Here is a 24,028-nt window from a genome sequence, read left to right on the forward strand (position 1 = left end):
TAATTCTGTTTTCTAAATTTTTCTTCCTCCCTTCCTCCTCAACTCTCCCTATGAAATCAAGCAATTCAATATATGTTGTGGCATGGACTGTTTTTGATGAAACCATAATGACTCATTGTAATCACTACTTCCTTTTCTAAGTGTTTGCCAACCATCTCTTTAATGGTCCATTCTATAATTTTCCCAAAAATTAAAGTTAGGCTCACTGGCCTATAGACTCTGTTCTCTTCTCCATTTGAAAACTGGGACATTTGCCCTTCTCCAATCTTGGGGTGGGTACCTCTTCCATTTTTTTATTTCTTTCAGATATCACTGACAATTCTTATATAACCTGAAGATGTAATTCATTTTGGTCCGATGAGTTGAATTCATCAAGGACAACTGGGTACTTTCTTTTTTTTGTTTGTTTTTTTGTTTTGTTTTTTGGGGTTTTTTTTTTGCAGGGCAATGAGGGTTAAGTGACTTGCCCAGGGTCACACAGCTAGTTAAGTGTCAAGTGTCTGAGGCCGGATTTGAACTCAGGTCCTCCTGAATCCAGGGCCAGTTCTTTATCCACTATGCCACCTAGCTGCCCCCAACTGGGTACTTTCTTACTATACTCTAGTGAAAAAAATATCACTTTGGGGGAGCTAGGTGGCGCAGTGGATAGAGCACTGGCCCTGTATTCAGGAGGACCTGAGTTCGAATTCGGCTTCAGACACTTAACACTTACTGGCTGTGTGACCCTGGGCAAGTCACTTAACCCCAATTGCCCCCCCACTAATAATAAATATCACTTTGTTTCTTATTCCATTGATCTTAATTTAAATATTCTCCATCATGCTTTCTTCCTCTGGTTTCTGAATTTTCTCACATGAGTATGCCTTCTTAACATACAAGATTACTTTTCTCTCTGACACCCATAAACACACATGTATCTTGTTTTTTATATGGTATGCCCATCCAGAGCCATGGTTCACTTATGGGTTTCATTTCAACAAGGCAGATCCAACTCTTATCCTTGTGGATCCTTTTATTGTTCCTTCAGTTCTGGGTACTTGTATACCACATACTTGAAGTTTTACTACTGGCTTCTTTCTTGAATTTTGTCTCAATTGCTATTCTTGTTCCTTTTTTTGAGTACAAAAATTTTGTTCCTCCTTAGAATATGCAGCTCTCTCCTCTTCAGGAAGGGCCTCAAATTTGTTTTTTGGGTTTTTTTCCTAATTCAAATCGTTCAGCTATCCTTTTCCTTCCCCAAGGGTCATCTCCCTTCTTTGACCTCAGATCTCTTCCCCTCAGCCCCTTTAAAGCCTTGCTTCTGTTTCTTTAAGGAATGCTTCATTCTTCCTTACAACCTAAAGCTTAGATAGACATTTTTGAGTCCTGTCACCTTCTTTTCTAGGAGAGAAATCAACCTATACTTGGAACACAGATGATAGTCATACAGCTGTGGAAGAAATATAGACATTGCATAGTCAATGCAAGTCACTGCACAATTTCCTCTATTCTCTGAAATGTCTGAGATTTTCAGCCTTATAAAAAAAATACAAGGGTTTATGTCTCAACCCTAAGTGCCTCATTAAAACTTTTAGGCTAGTTACCACTTTTTAAGTACTTGACAACCTCACTCAACTTCATTTCCTTAGTCTCATTATCAACTATTATAGTATCTGCTACACCTTCAGCTTTAGGCCAACCTTCATTTTATTTTTACCAGTTTTCTCCACCCAATAATCCACTTTGTCAATTTGCTTTACTCTCTAATTACATCATTTACAAGTTCTTACTTACCTTGCCTTCCCAACTCCCTTCTCCTTTTCCTTTTTGAGTCTTCTTTTCCTCCTTATATAATCTCTCACAGAAGCTTAAAGAATTTGGTTGTCCTCCCCTTCTCAATTTTAGGAAGTTTTTCCTTATTTTGAATTGAAGTCTGCCTCTCTCCACTGGTCCTAATTATGTCCTCAGGGACCAAGCTGAGCAAGCCTAACCTATTTCCCATTTGAGAGCACTTTGTATACTTGAAGACATCTATTATATTTCCTTTCCTCACTGGCAAATCTTCCCTTAACCTAGATTAAACACCCCCATTTCTTCCAACCTGTACGTATTTACCCACAAGGGGGAATTCATGATGGGGACGGGGGCCCTGGAGGTCCAGGCATTGATATATACATAGTGAGCTCTCCTGCTCACAACAGTGACACATGGCTGGAGTCTTGACCTTTTCCTCTTGGGACTAGACTGGAAAGGGAGCTGCCACTCAAGGCCACACAAACTAAAAGTGGTTGTTCTTCCTAGGTCACAGACTTTCTGACTCATATGTTCTGGGGATAGTTTTTCTTGGTCTCAGGTAGCTAATAAGGTTCATGTGTACCCCTGAAAAACTTAAAGATAATAACATCAAGACTCTTGTTCTCTTTGGCTCCCTCCCCCTCCATCTCTGCTTTTCTGAGCAAAAATATCTTCATTTCTTTAAGAAAGAGGATCTTTCCTGAATTCAGCACTCTGTACATTCAATAACCACAACAAATAGCTAAGGTTTGTTGAACAACAAGTGCTTTATAAAGGATCACCAGTTAAATCGCATAAACATAAAATTAAATGGGGAAAAATCAGTATTCTCAGTATTGACTAAAACAGTTGGAAAAGGAGAATGGGAAATAGGAAGTGAAGAGATTGACCAAGAAGGAAAATTTAGCCTCTCTTTGGTGTGAGGATGGGAGAGAGAAGATCACAGTCTTATATTTCCAATTTATATCTGAGTCAGCAGTACAGGTCCTACATAGTACCTCGTAATCCTAATACATTCATTGTCTTCTACTCCAGTCATTGCACTCTGTACTTAGCTGCTTCATTCTGATCCTCTGTTCTCTCTTCTGACTTACCTTAAGTTGACTGTAATAGCTTCTTCCTTTTTTCCCAACAGCCCCTTTAAAGTCCAAGGTCAGGGTACCTGAAAATTCTAGTTAGTCTGTCCCAGCTAAAGTCAAGACTAAAGGAACTTGGGAAATTCTGAGTAGTATTCTCCAGTATCAGAGTCCTCCAAGGTTTCTCTGGACATGGGAAAAAGCAGCTTACACGTGTAGGGTAGGGTTTTGTAACCTCTCTCCCTCCCTCCCTCCCTCCCTCCCCCCCCCCTCTCACACACACACACACACACACACACACACACACACACACACACACACACACACACACACACACACCCCTGCCAATGTCTTTCTAAAACATGGAACCTAGAATTGTCCTAATAGTCCATATTTTGACTGATCGGAGCAGAAGGCAGCTGAATTATCATCTCCCTGATGCTGGAAATCAAACTTCTGTTATCATTAGAAGCTGCCAAGTAAGACAAACAGGAAATCTGTGGAAGTAAGGATAGGTCTAACAGGAGTAGGAGGCCCCTGTTTCAGATGTAATGCTTCTTAGAGAAGAACATATAAATGCTTATTAACACAGTCTTTGGCTCAAGCTGAGAAAAAATTTGGTTTGCCTTGCACAGCTAAACTTGACAAGCCTAACAATGAGTTTAGCTGGTTATCATAGAGACATTTGAACCCTTTAGACCTTGATGCCCTCTTCCTAGAGAGAATCTCTAACCATGTTGTTTAGAGGCTAACCCTGTCTGAAATAACTGAAGCACCAAAGAATTTATAACCATTTCTTTGTTTTGTTCAACTGTTTTTGTTTTGTTTTCTTTGACAAGGGAAGGATCAGTGACGGAGTGGGGAAATTGATATAGCTTGGAAATGGATGTGATATAGGAAACAAAAGGCATCAATAAGACTTTTAAAAAATAACCTCTGCATGGGAAGGGGCATTAGGTATTGTCTAGTCTCACCTACTATATGTGTACTGTGTGTGGAATGCTGTATGAATAGGGATTGTTTTTAGATCTCTTGGGTCCTGGGCTCAGTTCTGTATCCTATAAAGTTTCACTGAGGTATTGAGCCAAGGTAGTTGTCATTCCTGTTCTCCTTGTAGCTGGCATTGTTCTTTGTGTTCAAGGCCTAGAATCAAAGAAAACAAGAGCTTTCCTAATGTAGGTGAGTTTTTTTCAAACCAATAAGGATTGGTTTTATACTCTAGAGACAAGGTAGGGAAGAGGATTGGCTTTCCAGAGGGTAATCCAATCTTTCTAAGATGTTTAGTCACTGTAGCTAATCAACCCTTAGAACTGAACTCAGCATTCACAGGTATAAACTGACTTTTGCTTCAATCCAAGAGTCAGATAATAGGCCTCTTTTTCTCTTCTCTTTTTTTTTTTTTAAATCAGGAATCAGCAGTCACAAAATTACAAACATTAACACTTAGAGGTCACTCATTTTGCAAAAAGAGCTCTACATTTGGAATTAAGGGACTTCTCCTTGAATACTACTTCTGCTTATTATTTGTGAAACCTTTATAAAATTGTTTACTGTATCATGGCCTCTATTTCCTCATCTGCAAAATGAGAGGGGTTGGCCTGTATGATTTCTAAGCGCAAACTTCCAGCTCTAAATCCTGTGGCAACTTATGATTTTTCAATTATTTGACAATTATAACAACTTACATTTTTATGGCGCCTTAAGATTTACCAACCTTTGTCTTCACAGTAACTCTATAATGGTAGTTAGTAGTAGCAAGAAACTATCACTTATATAACCCTAGCAAGGTAAGCCACTTATCCTTCAATGACTTTTTCCTTTTCAGCAAATTGAGGAAGTTGAACAGGATGATTTTCAAGGCGCCTTTTAGCATTAAACTCTGGGGTCCTTTAATTATATTAATTAAGACTTTCTGGTCAAGATGGCTGCCTGAATGGGAGGCAGCCCACCCAACTGCCAAATATTTACTCCAGTGAAACCCTGAAGTTAGCATCAGGCCAAATGATGATCAAGATATCCAATGAGAAACTAATATTTAAGTGCCTTTTTCCACCCTAGAACTTTGCAAGAAATCATCTAGAAGTCCAAGGAAAGGGGCATTTAGCTAAGTCAGCATCAGAAATGGGCCAGGAACACACAGAGCCTGTAAGGCTTTGTGTCTAAAGGGAGTAAGAATGAAAGGCTTCCTCTAGAAAACCCCAGGATGGTCAAGAAAACTAGACAAATAGGACAAATCTAGACAAACCCCATCCCAAGGTGGAGTACTTGGAGTGCCAGGGAGTGGCTCTAGGCAATGACCAGCATGGTGTTACAGTGCTCAGACCAGGACTCCTCAAGTTCAAAGACCTTGAGGTCCTTAACACTCTTTCCTGAGATGTCAGGAGGGCAATGAATAGCTAGTACTCTGAACTTCAAAGATGGAGTGAGTAGCTAACCTCAGGAGGTAGAGATCAGCACAAAACCCCAAGGCAAGACCAAACAGGGCTGACCACCCCACCCAAAAGTGTAGCAGGATTGGAGCCTGGCTCTGTCACAAAGCCCGAACTCAGGAACAAAAGCTAGAGAGGCAAGTAAATCAAAGAAAATGCTGACTAGTATTTAAAAAATCGCTGTAAATCTAAAGATTCTCTAGAAGAAGGATTGAGTAACTCGATAATAACTGCAAACAGATTCGAAGGGAAAAAAGTGGACTTTCTACAAGGACTCTATGAATACCTAAAAGATATGAAGTAGGAGGTGAAAAAATGAAATAAAAGCTCTTGGAGAAATAATGAAATAATGAAAGAGAATGACTAGCTTAGAACAGAAAGTCGTGAAGCTTACTCAATAACAGACTTCCTAAAAACAAAATCAACATTACCTTTACTTTTAAAAAAATTTATCCTATTTTATTTTTATTTATGGAGTAAAACAAGCATTTCCTTAACATAGTATAATTAAAACAAAGATGATTGCACAAGAAACTGACCGTTAATTTTTTTAAGGTGGTGACAATCTGTTGCCATATGGTTCTACTTAGAATGCTGAGTCTTAGACTGCCCAAATTCCTTACTCCCTCGTATCTGTCAAACTTATCTTCTTCTCGCTCTACCCTCTACTTTCATTGTGCTCTGTGACTCCTGCTCTGTTGATAACAGCTTTTCATATTCAATATTCACCCTCCCCATGTAAATCACTTTGCATTTTGTATTTAATTATCTATATACATGTTGTTCTTCTGCCACAATATTAATATAAGCTCATGTGGGGAGGGGTTATTTCATTTTTTTTGGTTTAAGTCTCCTGGGCCTAGCAGTGTGCCAGGCAAAAAGTGGCTATTTCATAAATATTTGTTGATTGAATCAAATTTTCTTCTTTTTAAAATACAAATTCTTCATTAATATACTTGCTTCTTTCTTTCTATAAATTCTAACCTAATCTCTCACCACAGCATGTAGTGGGCTTTGAGTTCATGACTATACCAATGGAGTTTAAATTCTGCCAGTTCTACTAACCTGGAAAAACTTTGAGTATGGTCTTGGTGATAAATTCTCCCTGCTGGCCTAAGGACCAACCTAGCTAAGCATAGAGAAGTTCATCAGCAGCTTGTTTAGCCAAAAGGTGATTAATTCCATGTCAGAAGAAAGCCATGAAACCTTGAAAAAGAGAAAATGATTCTTGGTCTTAAATAGCTCTTTTTCCATTTGTACAGTGATGGTAACAGAGGGGTGGGAAGTTGAGTAGAGTGTGTTAATAATGTAACTGTTGTTAGACCATTCAAGTGCATTAATTTACCTGTTAGAAGTTTACATATGAGATCTTTGTCTACTGCCCTCCAAATTCACATACTTCTGGAGTAACTGATCAAATCAATATTTTTTGGTCTTTTTTTTAATATTTTATTTTTCCCCCAATTACATGTAAAAATAATTTTTAATATTTGTTTTTTTTTTCATTTTTGAGTTCCAAATTCTCTCCTTATCTCCCCGTACCCCACCTTGAGAAGGTAAGCTATTTTTATCTTTAAAGTAATTTATTATTTTCTAGTTACATATAAAGATTGTTTTCAACATTTCTTTTTATAAGATTTTGAGTTCCAAATGTTTCTCTTCCCTCTCTCCTCCCCTAGACAGAAAGCAATCTAATATGGGTTATATATATACAATTACATTAAACATATTTCTGCATTAGTCATGTTGTAAAAGAAGAATCAGAACAAAAGGGAAAAACCTAAAAAAAAAAAATAAACAGTATGGTTCAATCTGTATTCAGATTTCACAGTTCTTTTTCAGGAGAACATTTTCCATTATGAGTCCTTTGGAATTGTCTTGGATCATTGTATTGCTGAGAAGAGCTAAGTCTATAACATTGTTGCTGTTACTGTGTACAATGTTCTCCTGGCTCTTCTCACTTCACCTAGCATCAATCCACTTAAGTCTTCTTTCCAGGTTTTTCTGAAATCTGCCTGCTCATCATTTCTTACAGCACAATAGTATTCCTTTACATTCATATACCACAACTTGTTCAGCTATTCCCTCAGTTGATGGGCATCCCCTCAATTTCCAATTGTTTGCCACCACAAAGAAAACTACTATAAATATGTTTGTACATGTGGGTGAAGATAAACTATTTAATATAGGTTATACATGTGCAGTCATGAAAAATATATTTTCCTATTAGTCACGTTGTGAAAGAAAACAGAATCCCTCCAGTTCAGGAAGGGATGGGGGCCTATGGACTTTTTTTCCCAAGCACATGGACATCTCCACAATGTGAATGTAAATAGCATGTTGAACTCCTGGGGCCAGTGTTCAAGACTGCATTGTAACCAGGCAGCTAGGTGGCGCAGTGGATAGAGCACTGGCCCTGGATTCAGGAGGACCTGAGTTCAAATGGGACCTCAGACACATTTACTAGCTGTGTGACCCTGGGCAAGTCACTTAACCCCCATTGCCTCACCAAAAAAAAAAAAATTTAAAAAGACTGCATTGTACTTGTTAAAAGAAAAAAAAAAAGAGACAACCCCCTGCCCCCTAGAAGAAAAATAAAGTTTAAAAAGTGTGCTTCAATCTGCATCCAGACTCTATCACTTCTTTAACTGTGAATAACATTTTTCATCATAAGTCCCTTTGAAATTGTCTTGGATCATTGTTGTGATTGGAGTCAATGACATTTACAATTGATCCTTACCCAATGTTGCTGTTACTGTGTAAAATGTTCTCCTGATTCTGCTCATTTCACTTTTCATCAGTTCATATATGTCTTTCTAGGTTTCCTGAAGCATCCTACTTCTCATTTCTTATAGCACAATAGTTTTCCATCACAGTCATCTACCACAACTTGTTTAGCCATTCCCCCAATTGATGGACATCCCCTCAATTTATATTTCTTTGCTACCACAAAAAGAGCTGCTAGAAATATTTTTGTACATATAGATCCTTTTCCCTTTTTTGTAGTCTCTTTGGGATACTAACCTAGCAGTGGTACTTCTGGGTCAAAGGTTATGCATGGTATTATAGCCCTTTGGGTGCAATTCTAAATTGCTCTCCAAAATGGTTGAATCAGTTCACAACACCAACAGTACAATAGTGCCTCAATTTTTCACATCTCCTCTAACATTTGTCATTTTCCTTTTTGTCATGTTGGTCAATCTGATAGGTGTGAGGTGGTACCTTAGACTTCTCTCATTTTTTACTATTGGTAAAGTTGAGGGGTTTTTGATTATAATTTACAAGTTGTCTTTCCTCTTTTGTAAACTGTATTCTTATTACACTTATTTTTATAACTTTAACTTATTCAACCTGCCATTTACACATTTGGGTTTTGCCCTTGAATATTTTTGTCAATATCTTTAAAATTTTAGACATTAAATTGGCTGTTGATTTTTCCCCTATTTTCTGTTATATTCCCATAACATTTACCCAGGTTTTTTTCTTTTTTAGTCTTATATGTGTATATTTAGAAACTTTTCGTTATTATAGAATTTAATATTTCTACTTTGTTCCTAATAATTTACTTGCTTTTTTTTTTTTTTGGCAGGGGCAATGAGGGTTAGGTGACTTGCCCAGGGTCACACTGCTAGTAAGTGTCAAGTGTCTGAGGCCGGATTTGAACTCAGGTCCTCCTGAATCCAGGGCCAGCGCTTTATCCACCTTACCAACCTAGCTGCCCCCCTATTTATATGCTTTTGTAGAGAAAATTTTTTCCCTTTTAGAGTTGAGATAAACATATTATCCTTTTTTCTTCCATCTTTTTGTTTTGTTTTATTTTGGTTTGGTTTGGGTTTTTTTGTGGGGCAATAAGGGTTAAGTGACTTGCCCAGGGTCACACAGCTAGTAAGTGTCAAGTGTCTGAGGTCGGATTTGAACTCAGGTTCTCCTGAATCCAGGGCCGGTGCTTTACCCTTCTTCCATCTTTTTAGCATGTTTCAATAGTTTTTATGCTTACATATAATCTACCTGAAGTTAATGTAGTACATGGTATTAGGTGTGGATATAAGGATTTTTGTTGTTGTTTTTTGACATATTACTAACCAGCTTGCCAAACTATAATTATTAAATGATTCAAACTTATTTATCCTAAGATTGTCTCCTTCCTTCACTTCTTCACTCCTCTGCCTTCTTACTTGTTCTTTTTTTTTTTTTCTTTCAGAATACTTAACTCTGATACCTAAGTTTGACCCAAAGTCTCTGTGCTCTTCTGGTTCTAATAAATCAAAATCTCTTTGTGTGTGTGTGAGTGTGTGTGTGTGTGTGTGTGTGTGTGTGAGGCAATTGGGGTTAAGTGACTTGCCCAGGTCACACAGCTAGTAAGTGTTAAGTGTCTGAGACCGGATTTGAACTCAGGTACTCCTGACTCTAGGGCCGGTGTTCTATCCACTGCGCCACCTAGCTGCCCCCAATCAAATCTCTTTTAAGTTTGGTCCTTCCCTCTATAAATTTCTCAAATGCATGTAGCTTTAGAAATTATTACCTTTTGTCTTTTAAAAAAGTTTTATTAGGTTCTTTAAACAAGAATATTGGTTTCTTTCTCAATAACCCTTCTCCCTGAAATATGCCTAGTTCTCCCTTGTTAAAAAGAGAAAAGTATAAGTAAATAAAAACAACATATTAGCCACCTCTGATAACATATGCCTTCCCAGTTTATCAACAGGGAAGGAGGAAGATATGTCAAGATTTTTCATTACCTTGTTCAGAGTCTTCATGTCTTTTAATATTATTTTTCTTTCTTATATTGATCATGGTACAATTATTCTCTCCATTCAGCTTACTTTATTATGTATCAGTTCATACAAGTTTTCCCACGTTTCTCTGAATTCTTTTTATCCATCATTCCTTATGGGACATTACATTCATATAACACAATTTGTTCTACCATCTCCCAATTGATGGGTGATCACTTTGTTTCCACTTTTTTTGCAATTACAAAAAGTGTGTTTGTAAATGTGGTACCATTCACTCTATCTAGGCATTTACTTACTTAGGGAGTATACCTAAGCAGTTGTTCAAAAGCTTTGTGACAGATTAGTGATATCTCATTTCCTCAGACATTTCCTCATTTTCCTCCTGGCTACATTCCTTTTAGACTTCTTTGGCTTCTCCAACATGCCTGCCAGGTACCTGCTTTTTACCTTTTTTCTTCTGTATTATCCTCCCCCATTAGATTGTAAGTTCCTTGAGGACAGAGATTCTTTTTTCCTAGCATAATTTGTTACAAACAGGGTTTAAATAACTTGCCCGGGGTCCACACAGCTAGTAAGATTCTGAACTCAGGTTTTTGTGACTCTAAACTTGGTGCTCTGTCCATTGAGCCACCTGGCAGCTCCAATACATAGCACAATACCTGACACATAGTAGTCACTTAATACACATTTATTGACTGGTGATTAGTGTCTAGTGACTGGAAGGGACCTTATAGTTCGTATATTTCAACTCGTTCATTTTACAGTGGAGGCAACTAAGGAAGGCTAAAAGAGTTTAAGTGACTTGCCTGAGATCATGATTAATAAATAGCAGATTATGTTACAGTATGAAGAATAACTTCCTAACTAGAATGGGCCACATTGAATCCCTGTTGCTAGAGATGTTGTTAAGTGAATTCCTCTCCCAGCTCTGAGATTCTATGATTTTTTAGTTTAATTCTGATTCTTCACTTTCTGTTTCCTGTTTCCATCTATTTCATGTTTGAATCATGATCCCAAATCCATCTTCTGACTTTTAAATCCACTGCATCAGGTTTCTTCCTAATCTATCCCTTTTTTCAATATTTATGGCAATTTTTTTTTTGTACAGTTTAATGTAACATGGTGGTCAGATTGTCTTCTTATACATGGTCTTTGGGAATCTTGACACTTAATTTTTTACACCTTACTGTCCTCCATATCTATAACTATTGCCTATGTTAATTAAAAACCATAATTTTTTTCTAAAGGCAATCTGGCAGCTGTGGTATCTACTACCCTACAGGTACAACTAGGCTGGGGCCACTTTTCATTTTCTTCTGTTCTTTCTGCTATTATTTTGATGTTTAATAAAATATTTCCATTAACCCTCAAATCTGTAGCTTTTGTTATGTTATTAATGGATTTTGTCAGACTGTTGAGTATCACAATCATCTTTTCCAGAGGTTTCTATAGTTTAGTTTCATCTTTATTTTAAAATATGATTTTTCTAATTACATTTAATAGGCCTCCACATATTTATTATCAATTTTGTTTTATCATCTGAGAAATTTCTAGCTTTGTTGCTACTGTTTTTGTTGTTGATGTTTTGTTATCTTCTGAGGTTTTTGGTAGTTTTGCAGGGGTCTTGGATCTAGACCTCAATTAAAAAAAAAAAAGACATTCATTTATTTCATATCCCTGCTTTTGACTCCTGTTGTGTTTTCTATGCCTTTTAGCTGCCAGAGGGAGACTTGGACGTGATATTCTCAAACATTAATGATATTATCAAGGTCAATAGCCGTTTCCTCAAAGGCCTAGAAGAGGCAGATTCTGATGAAGAACAGCTCTGCTTACTTGGTAAGTACACAAACACTCTGTAGAATGTTACTAAGGTAAACCGACTTGAGCATCTGTCCCCAATTGAAATTCAGCTGCTTATTCAACACATGTTTATGACGGGGATTCTATGCATAAGTGATGGAGTATGTGACACATTCTACAATTCTACCTAAATTACTCCTTATATTGATGGATATGGGGATCATAATCCTGGAGTTAAGTCTAGTCTAAAGCTAGTGCTTAATACTACCTCTAGTTCCCTAGTAATTTGACCCACTCAAGACCTGTTTTTAAATATTCCTAGTACCACATAGTGGTACTCTATGAGCTCAGCACAACTAGTACTAGTTGGTGGATGTTACAAGAGCAGATTATCTTACAGTATAAAGAATAACTTCCTAACAATATGAAATGGGCCCACATCGAATCCCTGTTGCCTAGAGGTGTTGTCAAGTGATTTTCTATTCAATTCTGATTCTTCACTTCCTTTTTCCTGTTTCCATGCAGCCTCTTGCCCTTCTCTTTATAGCAATATTAGTTCAAGGAATTGTAGATACTTAATAAATGCTTGTTACCTTGACTTGTTATTAACAGCAACAGTAATAATAGCTTACATTTATTGGAGTCTGTTCTAAAGCATACTATATTCATTATCACATTTGCTTTCAATAACTTTATGAAGTAGGTAGTATAAACAATTTTTTCCCTTTCTATTTTTCAGATAAAAAAAAGGCTCAGAGGGGCAGCTAGATGGCGCAGTGGATAGAGCACCGGCCCTGGAGTCAGGAGTACCTGAGTTTCAAATCTGGCCTCAGACACTTAATACTTACTAGCTGTGTGACCCTGGGCAAGTCACTTACCCCAATTGCCTCACTAAAAACAAAACACAACAAAAAAACAAACAAACAAAAAAGGCTCAGAGAAATTGTCTTACATTGGTTTCTTAAACTAGCTGGTCACACTCTGACTTTCAGTCCAATGTTCTTTCTACTGCCAAGTAGTTAGAGAACAGTTTATTTTGTGTTAATTTAATTTGTCTCAGTAATGATATTTGGAGAGTCATTCTAGTCTCATTGGTAATAGTCTTATAAAAACCATTATTGGGTTTAAAGGTACTTCTGTAGCTGGATAATCTCATCCATTTTACCATATTATTCATATTAGATGATACCCTCCCCCATATATATGCTATCCCTAAAATATAGCCAATAGTACATTTTGTTTTGTTTTGTTTTTGCTGGGCAATGGGGGTTAAGTGACTTGCCCAGGGTCACAACAGCTAGGTGTCAAGTGTCTGAGGTCGGATTGAAACTCAGGTACTCCTGATCCAGGGCCAGTGCTTTATCCCACTGCACCACTAGCTGGACCCCCAATAGTACTTTTTGCTAATAAAAATATATCTCGTTTATTAACTAATAGTAGAAAGTCGACAACTAGTCACTATTAGACATTATTTAATGTAGAATTATAATAAAAGGTATTATTGAAAGGAAATATGAATGTTAGGGGAAAGGGTTAGCATTATCAATAATTCAGTGTATCTCTGATCTCATCAATATGAATATTATGTCAAACCATGCAGAGTAACAATCTATCTGTGCATTCTCTTCCTTATAAGATTCTTGTTGGCATCCTTCCATAATACTCCATTATGATCTGCACCAGATGCTCCTTTTTTTTTTTTTTGGTTTTTTTTTTTTTTTGGCAGGGCGATGGAGCTTAAGTGACTAGCCCAAGGTCACACAGCTAGTAAGTGTCAAGTGTCTGAGGCCAGATTTGAACTCAGGAACTCCTGAATACAGGGCCGGTGCTTTATCCACTGCGCCACCTAGCTGCCCCTCAGATACTCTTTTAACATGTCATGGGTACTAGTATAGTACTTGGACAACTCATCTCTTATCACATAACCAGCTTATCTCCCTTTTTAGCTATACATTTCCTATATGATGTCATGCTACCACATCTACAGATATCATTCAATAAATACTTATTAAATGTGCACTATATCTATGTCAATGTGGCACTAGCATAGAGCTAGAAAGACCTGGGTTCAAGTCTTGCCTCTGACTTAGGACACATTCACTGTTGATGCTGGGAAAGTCACTTGTCAGTGTTCTATGCAACTTGAGAGTATAAATGACTGTGAAGGTACAGATCTGCATCAGTAGAGGGAGTTTCCTCAATCCAGGAGTTGCCTTTATTAGTGAAATCAAAGATCTAGAGATCCAGTTTCTGGGAGCCAAAATGGCATAGAGAAGCCAGGAAGTTGCCTGAGCTCTCTCAAATTTCCCATGAAATCCCTCTAAATGGATTCTGGAGTTGCATAACTTAATAAAAGACAGAGTGAAACAATCTTCCAGCTTAAGATAACCTTGAAGGTTTTCAGGAAAGGTCTGTCTCACCTGGGCAAAAGGGGAGCTCAGCTGAGCACAGAGGGAGTCTGGGAAAGCCAGCAGAAGGCTCTGAGCCACAGCACACATCAGCAACTGAGGGACCTTTGGTCCTAGCTCAGCAAGCTAGTGGCACAGCAGGCCAGTTGTGAAGCCCTCAGCCCCAATGCAGAAGGCAATCTCCCAGCTGTGGTATCTACTACCCAACAGGTACAACTAAGCTGGGGCCACTCCAGTGCAGTAAGCAAGCTGCAAGCTGCTGAGGCCTCAGAGCAGAATGCCACTGACTGGAACCCTAGTTGCCAGCAAAAGAAGCTTGAGACAGTGCATGCTGTACCCTAGGAAGCAGAACTCAACTTTAAAAGTCATCAAATACTAAATGAAAACCTCCAGACAGCCAAATTCCAGAGCTCCCAGGGCAAGGAAAAAAATATTGTAAACCAAAAAAAAGAAACTGATTCAAGTACTGTGGAGCCACAGTCAGGATAGCACAAGATCTAGCAGCTTCTAATTAAAGGATTGGAGGGCATGGAATATGATATTTCAGAGGGCAAAGGAATTGGGATTACAATCAAGAATCACCTATCCAGCAAAACTGTATATAATCTTTCAGGGGAGAAAAAATGGTACTTCAGTGAAAAAGAGGACTTTTAAGTATTCATGATGAAAGACCTGAACTGAATAGAAAAAAAAAAAAGAGCATGAAATAGGCTAAAATATGAATAAGAAACAGAAAAGAACCCTCACCATTGAAAATTACTATGGTGACAGGGAGGACCAAAACATAAAGTCAGAGGAGGACAGCAATGTCAAAATGCTTACATGTGAAGCCTTTAAGGGGAAGAGGAATTGGTCTCAAGACTAAAAAGGCCTCTTGGGAGAGCTCAAAAAGAATTTTATAAGCCAAATAAGAGAGGTAGAAGAAAAATTGTGAAAAGAGAGTTATGCAAGAGAGAGTCAATAGCTTGGAAAAAGAAAATAACACCTTAAAAATACAATTGGACAAATGGAAAAGGAGGTGCAAAAGTTGACTGGGGAAAAATAATTCCTTAAGAATCAGAATTAGGCAGTTGGAAGCTAATGACTTAATGAGACAACAGGAAGAAGTAAAGCAGAATCAAAAGAATATAAAAGTTGAAGAAAATGTAAAATATCTCTTCAGAAAAACAAACAGATCTGGGAAAATAGATCCAGGAGGGATAATTGGACTACCAGAGGGTCATGATCATAAAAAGATCTTAGACAGCATACTTCATGACATTATCAAGGAGAACTGCCCCCAAATGTCTTAGAATCAGTGGAAAAAATACTCATTGAAAGAATCTATCAATTACCTCCTAAAAGAGAACCCAAAAAGAAAACTCCAAGGATTATTAATCATAGCCAAATTCCAGATTTATCAGGTAAAGGAGAAAACACTGCAAGTAGCCAGAAAGAAACAATTTAAATATCAAGGAGCAACAATCAGGATTACACAGGACCTGCAGCTTCAACATTAGCAGATTTGAGGGCTTGGTATATTATATTCCAGAGGGCAAAGGACTTGGATTACAACCAAGAATGTATTGCCCCACAAAATCAATCATAATCTTTCAGGGGAAATGATGGGCATTCAGTGAAATAGGGGACTTAAAAACCTTTCTAATGAAAAGCCCAGAACTGACAGAAAACTCAATCTACAAATAAGACTCAAGAGAAGCCTAAAAAGGTAAAATGGGGGAAAAAACACCAAAATGTTATTCAATAAGGTTAAAATGCTTACATCCCTACAGGGGAATAAGATACTTGGTTTTTTTTGTTTTTGTTTTTGTTTTTTGCAGGGCAATAGGGGTTAAGTGACTTGCCCAGGGTCACACAGCTAGTACGTGTCAAGTGTCTGAGGCCGGATTTGAACTCAGGTACTCCTGAATCCAGGGCCGGTGCTTTATCCACTGCACCACCTAGCCACCCAGAATAAGATACTTGTAACTCTTGAGAACCGTGTCTCTTTTAAGGCAGATAGGAGAAGTATACATAGACAGAGGGCATGGGCGTAAGTGGATTTTGATGTGATGATATAAAAAAACCATAAGAAGGTAACAAAAAGGATTATACTGGGAAAAGAGGAAAAGGAAGGCAGAATGAATGGATAAATCATATCACATGAAGAAGCAAAAAAGACCTATTACAATAGAGGGAAAGAAGGGAGGGATGAGCATTATTTCAACCTTACTCTCATCTGATTAGGCTTAAAGAGGGACTACCATACACACTCAGTTGGGTATAGAATTTTATTTTACCCTATAGGGAAGTAAGAGGGGAAAGAGAAAGAAAAGGTTGGGGTGCTGATAGAAGGGAGGGTGAAACTAGGAAGAAAAAGGGAAGTGGGGTGATAAAAAAGGGTAGACTGGGGGCAGCTAGGTGGTGCAGTGGATAGAGCACCAGCCCTGGATTCAGGAGGACCTGAGTTCAAATCCAGCCTTAGACACTTAACATTTACTAGCTGGGTGACCCTGGGCAAGTCAACCCCAATTGTCTCGCAAAAAAAAAGAAGAAAAAAGGGTAGACTGAGGGAGGTGGTGGTCTGAAGCAAAATACTGGTGAGAAGGCACAGGGGGAAGGAAGAGAGAGAAAAGTATAAACAAGGGGGGAAATAAGATGCAGTTAGTAATCATAACTGTAAATGTGAATGGGATGAACTCTCCCACAAAACAAGCAGATAGGTGGATTAAAAAAACAGAATCCTACAATATGTTGTTTACAACACACTTGAAGCACAGAGATACAAACAGAATAAAGGTAAAAGGTTTGGAGGAGATATGTTATGCTTCAGCTAGTTAAAAAAAAAAAAGTAGGGGTAGCAATCCTTATCTCAGACAAAGCAAAAGCTAAAATAGACCTAATTAAAAGAGTTAAGGAAGGAAACTACATCTTGCTAAAAAGATACCATAGACAATGGGAGTAATATCAATACTAAAACATTTATGCATCAAGTGGTACAGCATCCAAATTCTTAGAGAAGTTAAGTGAGTTATAGGATCACAAGTCCAATCCCAATTCACTATCCCTATGTGCAAAGCACCATGCTAATCAAGGGAGGTACAAAGATGAAAAAAGTCCATAATCACAAGGGATTTACATTTTCCTGGGGGCAGATAACAGGTATACAGATATGTTTAATACACTTTGTATTTACTTAATAGAGAGTAATTTCAAAATGAAATGAAAACTAATAACTGGGAGGAAGGGGAAGGTACTTATGTAGCTATATGGTGCCTGAACTATGTTTGAGAGGAAGCTAGGAATTCCTTATGGTAGAGATTAGCAGGGAATACATAAGGAATGTGAGGGACCATTTTATGCAAAGGCATGAAGGCAGAAGATGGAACGTTGCATACAGGGGAACAACTAACAAACCAACTTGACCGAAGTGGAAAGTATAGGATAGAAAAATGCTATGAAACAAGACTAGAAAGTTATGAGAAGTAGATAGTGAAAAGTTTTAAATGCCAGAGAGAGGACTTATATTTTTTTTCTAGAGGCAGTAGGGAGCTATTGGAGATTTTTGAGTAGGAATACTATGGTCAAATCTGTGTCTTAGTACTATCCATTTAACAGCTATATGGGAGAAGGATTGGTGAAAGGAGACACTGAAGGCAGGGAGACCAGTTAAGAGACTGCGGATAGTGTAACAGACAAGAGGAGATGAGGGCTGCATGAGTTGGGAGAAAGAGATAGATGTGAGAGTTGTAAGCTATGATCAACAGCATTGGCAATTCATTGGATATGGGCATTGCATGAAAACAAAGAGTCATGGATGACTCTAAAGTTACAAACTTGAGTAACTAGGTTGGTAGTCCCAACAACAGAAGTAGGGAAATTTCAGGTAGGAATGGGTTTTAGAGGCATATAATTAGTTCAATTTTAGATGACATCATGTATAATATACTATAGGTTGCTTTTTGTCCATCATGTATCTCTCCATTGCATGTAGGTTCAACTGCTTTTTAAAAATCTTTGATGCATGTTTATATAGCATTACAGGACAATAATTGTATGAAAAATGATAAAATCTTTTTTGTCATTTTATTTTGTCTAGGGAAAGTGCTGTGTCATTGAAAATACAGCTAGTTTCCCAAATATGATACAGTCCTTTCTTCTTTTCGGTTCTGGGCCTAGTTCTTTGTCCATCCATATTGTCTATTCAAGAGCTATGTATAATGATCAATTATTTTATTTCTTTTGTTTTTTTTTGCGGGGCAGTGGGGGTTAAGTGACTTGCCCAGGGTCACACCAGCTAGTAACGTGTCAAGTGTCTGAGGCCGGATTTGAACTCAGGTAACTCCTGAATCCAGGGCCAGTGTTTTATCCACTGCACCACCTAGCTGCCCCTATTAATGATCAATTAAAGCCTGTTGGTCCAATTGCATGTTTCAGTCTGGACACTCGGACATTCTTCATTCATTTGATTTTTCCTATCTGGATTGTTAGGCTTTTTCACATCATCATAAATCTTATTGAGGAAATCCTTCCAGTACTCTGAAGTTTGATATAACCAACAAAATACAAATAGTAAACAAGAGCATTTAGAAATCTTACCATCCATTTTCATTTGGCTTCTGTGCAGAACATCTTCCATGTTATAGGCAAACCACATCCATTGAATATACAATTTCTCCCCCACAATAACTTTATTTGTGTGACAAATGTTTTGCAATGGTGTTCATGTAGTTCCTGGGGTTGTCTTGACAGGTATACTCCAGGTATTTACAATATCTACAGTGATTTAAAATTGAATTTCTCTTTCTATCTTCTTCCTGCTAGACTTTGTTGGTAATATGTGAAATACTGATGATTTATGTGGGGTTTATTTTATATCCTGAAATTTTACTGAAATTATTATTTTTATAGTTTTTTAGTTGATTCTCTAGCATTATCTAAATATACCACTGAGTAACCTTCTTGAGCCTTTTTTTTCCTTAAAAAAACTCTTATCAAGGCAATGATCAACCATGATTCCAGAGGAACGGTAAGCAAAACATGCTACTCTATCCTAATAGAAAGGTGTTAAATTATGGGTACAGAATGAAGTATATATATCTATATCTATATCTATATATCTATATATCTCTATCTCTATCTCTATCTCTATATAGTAGGGCAATGAGGTTAAGTGACATGCCCAGAGTCACACAGCTAGTAAGTGTCAAGTGTCTGAAGCCCAGATTTGAACTCAGGTCCATCGTGCCACCTAGTTGCCCCATGAAGTCTATATTTTTAAAGAGTAATTCATGTTAGAATCCATTTTGCTTAACCAGGTAGTTTGGCTACAAGGATTTAGTTTTTTCTTTTTCTTTTTCCACAGAGAGAGTTTAAAAGGAAAGAAAATAGATTTTTGTTCATTAAAAAATAAAAACTAGGGCAGCTAGGTGGCCACAGTGGATAAAGCACTCGGCCTTGGATTCAGGAGGACCTGAGTTCAAATCCTGCCTCAGACACTTGACACTTAACTAGCTGTGTGACCCTGGGCAAGTCACTTAATCCTCATTGCCCTGCAAAAACCAAAACCAAAACCAAAACCAAAACCAAAACCAAAAAAACCCAAACTAAAAAAATCCACCTGTATCAATTCATATAAATTTCCCCAGATTTCTCTGAAATTGTCCTTTTTTCCATTTCTTATAGTACAATAGTATTACATTTATATGCCATAATTTGTTCTATCACTCCCCAATTTATGAATACCTCCTTAGTTTCCAGTTTTTTGCTGTTACAAAAAGAAACTACAGTAAAACTTTTTGTGCGTATGAGCCCTTTCCCTCTTTTTTTTGCCTTAGTAACAATATCACTGGGCAAAGGGTATGCACAGTTTAGTATTTTGGGGGGAATAGTTCCAACTTATTTTTCCAGAATTGCTGAACGAATTCACAGATCTATCAAAAGTATATTAATGTGGGGGGCAGCTAGGTGGCACAGTGGATAAAGCACTGGCCCTGGATTCAGCAGGACCCGAGTTCAAATGTGACCCTCAGACACTTGACACTTACTAGCTGGGCAAGTCACTTAACCCTCATTGCCCCACCAAAAAAAAGGGAGTCATTTGAACTTTTTTGAGCAAGTAGTAGTGTAAGAAAGAGGAGGTGAGGGCTAGACTAGAATGGTTGTGGTATGAGTTGAGAGAAGCGGGATAGATACAATTAATACTGTGGAGATAAAATTGACAAGATTTGGTAGTTGGTCGGATATGGGGATTGAGTGAGGATGAAGAGTTGATGATGACTCCTTGGTTGGATGACTAGAGAGAATTGCCCCTAGATAGAAATAGGGATATGAGAAGAAGTGGGGTTGGGGGTGAAGATAATTAATTAGATTTTGAAGTTTTGAGTTGTGATGTCTATGATATATTTGGTAGAGATGTCCAGAAAGCAAGTGGAATATTGGCCTAGAGCTCAAGAGAGAGAGAATGGCTAGATATGTAGATTTGGAAATCATGGGTAGAAATGAGGATTCAATCCATGGAAACTGATGAGATCTCCAAGAGATAGAATATAGAGAAAAAAAGAGTAGAAGCCCTCAGGACCTAGGGATGTATATGGGGCCTGTACCTAGATGAGACATGGGGCTGATACTTGGATGATAGATGGCTGGACCTGAAGTCAGGAAAACCTCAATTAAAATCCAACTTCAGACACTTAGTAACTGTGTGACCTGGGCAAATTGCTTAAACCTTTGTTTGCTTCAATTTCCTCAAATTGTAAAATGGGGATATTAACAGCACCTACCTTCTACTTCCAGGCAGCTAGGTGGTTCCGTTGGATAGAGTGCCAGCCTGGAATCAGGAAGACAAGAGTTCAAATCTGACCTCAATTTAGCCATGTGACCCCAGGCAAGTCACTTAATTCTGTTTACCTCAGGTTTCCTCATCTATAAAATAATCTGTGACTAGGATATTTTTTTGTGAGGCAATGAGGGCTAAGTGACTTGCCCCAGGGTTACACAGCTAGTAAAATATCGAATATCTGAAGCTGGATTTGAATCTCAGGTCCTCCTGAATCCAGGGCCAGTGCTTTAGCCATCTGCTGTCACCTAGCTGCCCCCTATAAAATAATCTGGAGAAGAAAATGGTTAAACCACTTTACTATCTTTACCAAGAAAACCCTAACGGGGTTGGATACAAACAAAACAACTGAACAACAATAACCTTCAACTTAGCATAGTACCTGATATATAGTAGGTGCTATGTAAATGCATGTTCCCTTTCCTTCTCCCTGCTCATATAAAGGAGATGGAGAAGAGTCGGTCACATAGGTAGAAAGAAAAACATAACCAAGTTGTGTTACACAACTAGGGAAGAAAGTCCAGAGGTAGTTATTGTTCAACACTGTCAAATGATGAGGCTTTTCAAGCTCCTTAGTTCAACTTTTTACTAAAGCAGTAATGAAAGGCTGTAGTTTCTATTGTGTGATCACTGAATAATTTTGGCTAGAATTCTTCTGTGTATTTCTATAGAGAATTGCCACATGAGTGTGAGTGCCTAATAACTATGCTGTTTGATAGTGACAATACTTCACTGTACTGAGAATCATGCTTTATTGTGCCGAAGAAGTTTAGTTTAGTTAACCTTTCATCAATTTACTTTAAAATATATCTTTTATCACTTTGGATTCTCTCCAAGACTTATTTGTGATTCTTCAAATGTCATAACAAATCTAAATATACCTCTTTAGCTCTAAATTGCTTCCTGAGAAAGAAATAAGCTATACTTTTATTTTTTCTGGGCCCCCTAATTGTTATTAACCATTTAATCATTCTTTTCTTTGTACTGGAACTTGTACACTTAAGACATAGTCACTTTGCAAGTAGATCAGGCCTAACAGTGTAACATATCAGCCAAAAAGAGTAAAATTGCATGTAGTCCAAGTTTACAGGCCATGAAATTCACTGCCAAATGCTTTTCAACAATAGTAGTTTTCTTCATGGACAGTGCAATGTAGGCTTCATTAAGAGAACCATGATGGGGAAACTAGATAGCACAGTGGTTAGAGCACTGGGCTTGGACTCATCGTGAGGTCAAATCTGGCCATAAACACGGTAGCCATGTGACCCTGGGCAAGTCACTTAGCTCTGTTTGCCCCAGTTTCCTCATCTGCAAAATGGACTGGAGAAGGAAATGGCCAACCCCTCCAGTATCTTTGCCAAGAAAACAACTTGGACACGGTTGAAATAATTCAGTAATAACAACAAATGTCAAAGAAGGAGATGGTGGGCCTATTCTAGTCTGCCCTGGTCAGAACCTATCAGGAGTAGTATATATTAGGAATGACTTTAATAAACCAAGATGGTGAATGGCCTCAAGGTCATGTCCCATGAGGACCAGTCAAAGGACTTTGGAGGGTTCAGCTTGGAGAAGACTTCTGGATTTGGGGAATGATAGCTGTCTTGAAGTACCTGAGAAGCTGTTCCATGAAAGAGGTTGGATTTATTCTGCTTGGACCCGGAGGGTAGAACAAAGTAGAAAGTTTCAAACTACATAGATTTGGTGTAGGAGAAAACATCTTCAGAACTAGAGCTATCCAAAAAGGATGATGGGTTGATGATGGATCACATTTCCAAGAGAAGACTGGCTGTTGTAGAGAAACATTCTTGGTCAGGTATAGGTTGCTCTAGATGACTCCTTGAAACTCTGCAATCCTTTATCTCTGTGAGAGGCAAGAAGGATGAAGCACTGAGAAAAACCGTTGCATTTAGCAACAAAGAACTTATGACTGAATTTGGAAAACACTGTTTCAGTGGTGACAGACGCCAGATTATAAGAGACTGAAGTGAGTAGGCGAGGAGAGAGTGGAAGCAAGGAATATAGACACTCTTTTCTAAGAGTTTGGCTATTCAAGAGGAAAGAGTACAATGATAGGGTGGGAGGATAGCAGGATCAAGTGAAGGTAATTTCAGGATTGGGATATCTGGACAGGATGAGCCAGTGGGTGAAGAGAATGTGAAAATTAGAGAGGGAATGAGGGAATGCTTGAAGGGGCAAACTCCTGGAAGAGATGGAAAACGCTGAGATCAAAGGCATTAGTAGAGGGGGGTTAACAGCACAAGAAGAAAACTACCATCTTCTCCTCTGGATTAAAGGACAAGACAATGGGTGATGTGAGATGACTTGAATTATGGATGTGATGCCTAAAGGGGCTTGTGAGCAATGGCCTCCCTTTTCTCAGTGAAGCAATGAAAGCAAAGCCCTCTGCTGAGGAGGAAAGAGGGGTATTACTATAGGTGGCCTAAGAAGAAAAGATTTGGAACCAAGTTCTGTTGGTTAGTGGGTGAGAGAGGCAATTAGTCAGGACCTAGTTGAGAGTAGAGAACATACAGTCGAGTGGACCCGGTCAGCATGATTATGTGTCTCCCTCCAGTGTCATTCAGCAGCTCTTGGAGTAGCAAAGACAGGTAATGGGTAGGGTTGATACTGGAAAGAAGTCCATGGTTGGAGGTTTTTTTACTCTACTTTCTATCTTATTTTGCCCTATTCCTCTTCAAAAGTGTTTTGCTACTGACTGCCCCCTCCTCTGTTCTACTCTCCCTTCATTCACCCTTCCCTCTTTATCTTCTTCCCCTCCTTCTTTTCTGTAGGGTTAAGAGATTACTCTTCCCTATTGGGGTGTGTGTGTTATTCCCTCCTTGAGCCCCCCTCTAATGAGGTTACGGGTCTTTGAGCTAATTTTGTTTTCTTAAATTTTTTCTTCCTCTCTCCTTAACTCTCCCTATGAAATCAAGCAATTTCAATATATGTCATACATGTGCTATTATGCAGAACATCTTCACCTTCTCGAAAG

The 24,028-nt window shown here is 38.2% G+C and overlaps 1 protein-coding gene across 1 annotated transcript in view; it reads left to right on the forward strand.

Annotated features, from left to right (window-relative positions):
* ARHGEF37 (Rho guanine nucleotide exchange factor 37) overlaps positions 1-24,028 on the forward strand; it is a 94,778-nt gene that overhangs the window by 32,050 nt on the left and 38,700 nt on the right. The window contains exon 4 of the mRNA XM_043985548.1: positions 11,727-11,847. Coding sequence (XP_043841483.1) covers positions 11,727-11,847 — 121 coding nt within the window. The remainder of the gene's footprint in view (positions 1-11,726; positions 11,848-24,028) is intronic.

The sequence above is a fragment of the Dromiciops gliroides genome, chromosome 2, assembly GCF_019393635.1.
Source record: "Dromiciops gliroides isolate mDroGli1 chromosome 2, mDroGli1.pri, whole genome shotgun sequence".
NCBI lineage: Eukaryota > Metazoa > Chordata > Mammalia > Microbiotheria > Microbiotheriidae > Dromiciops > Dromiciops gliroides.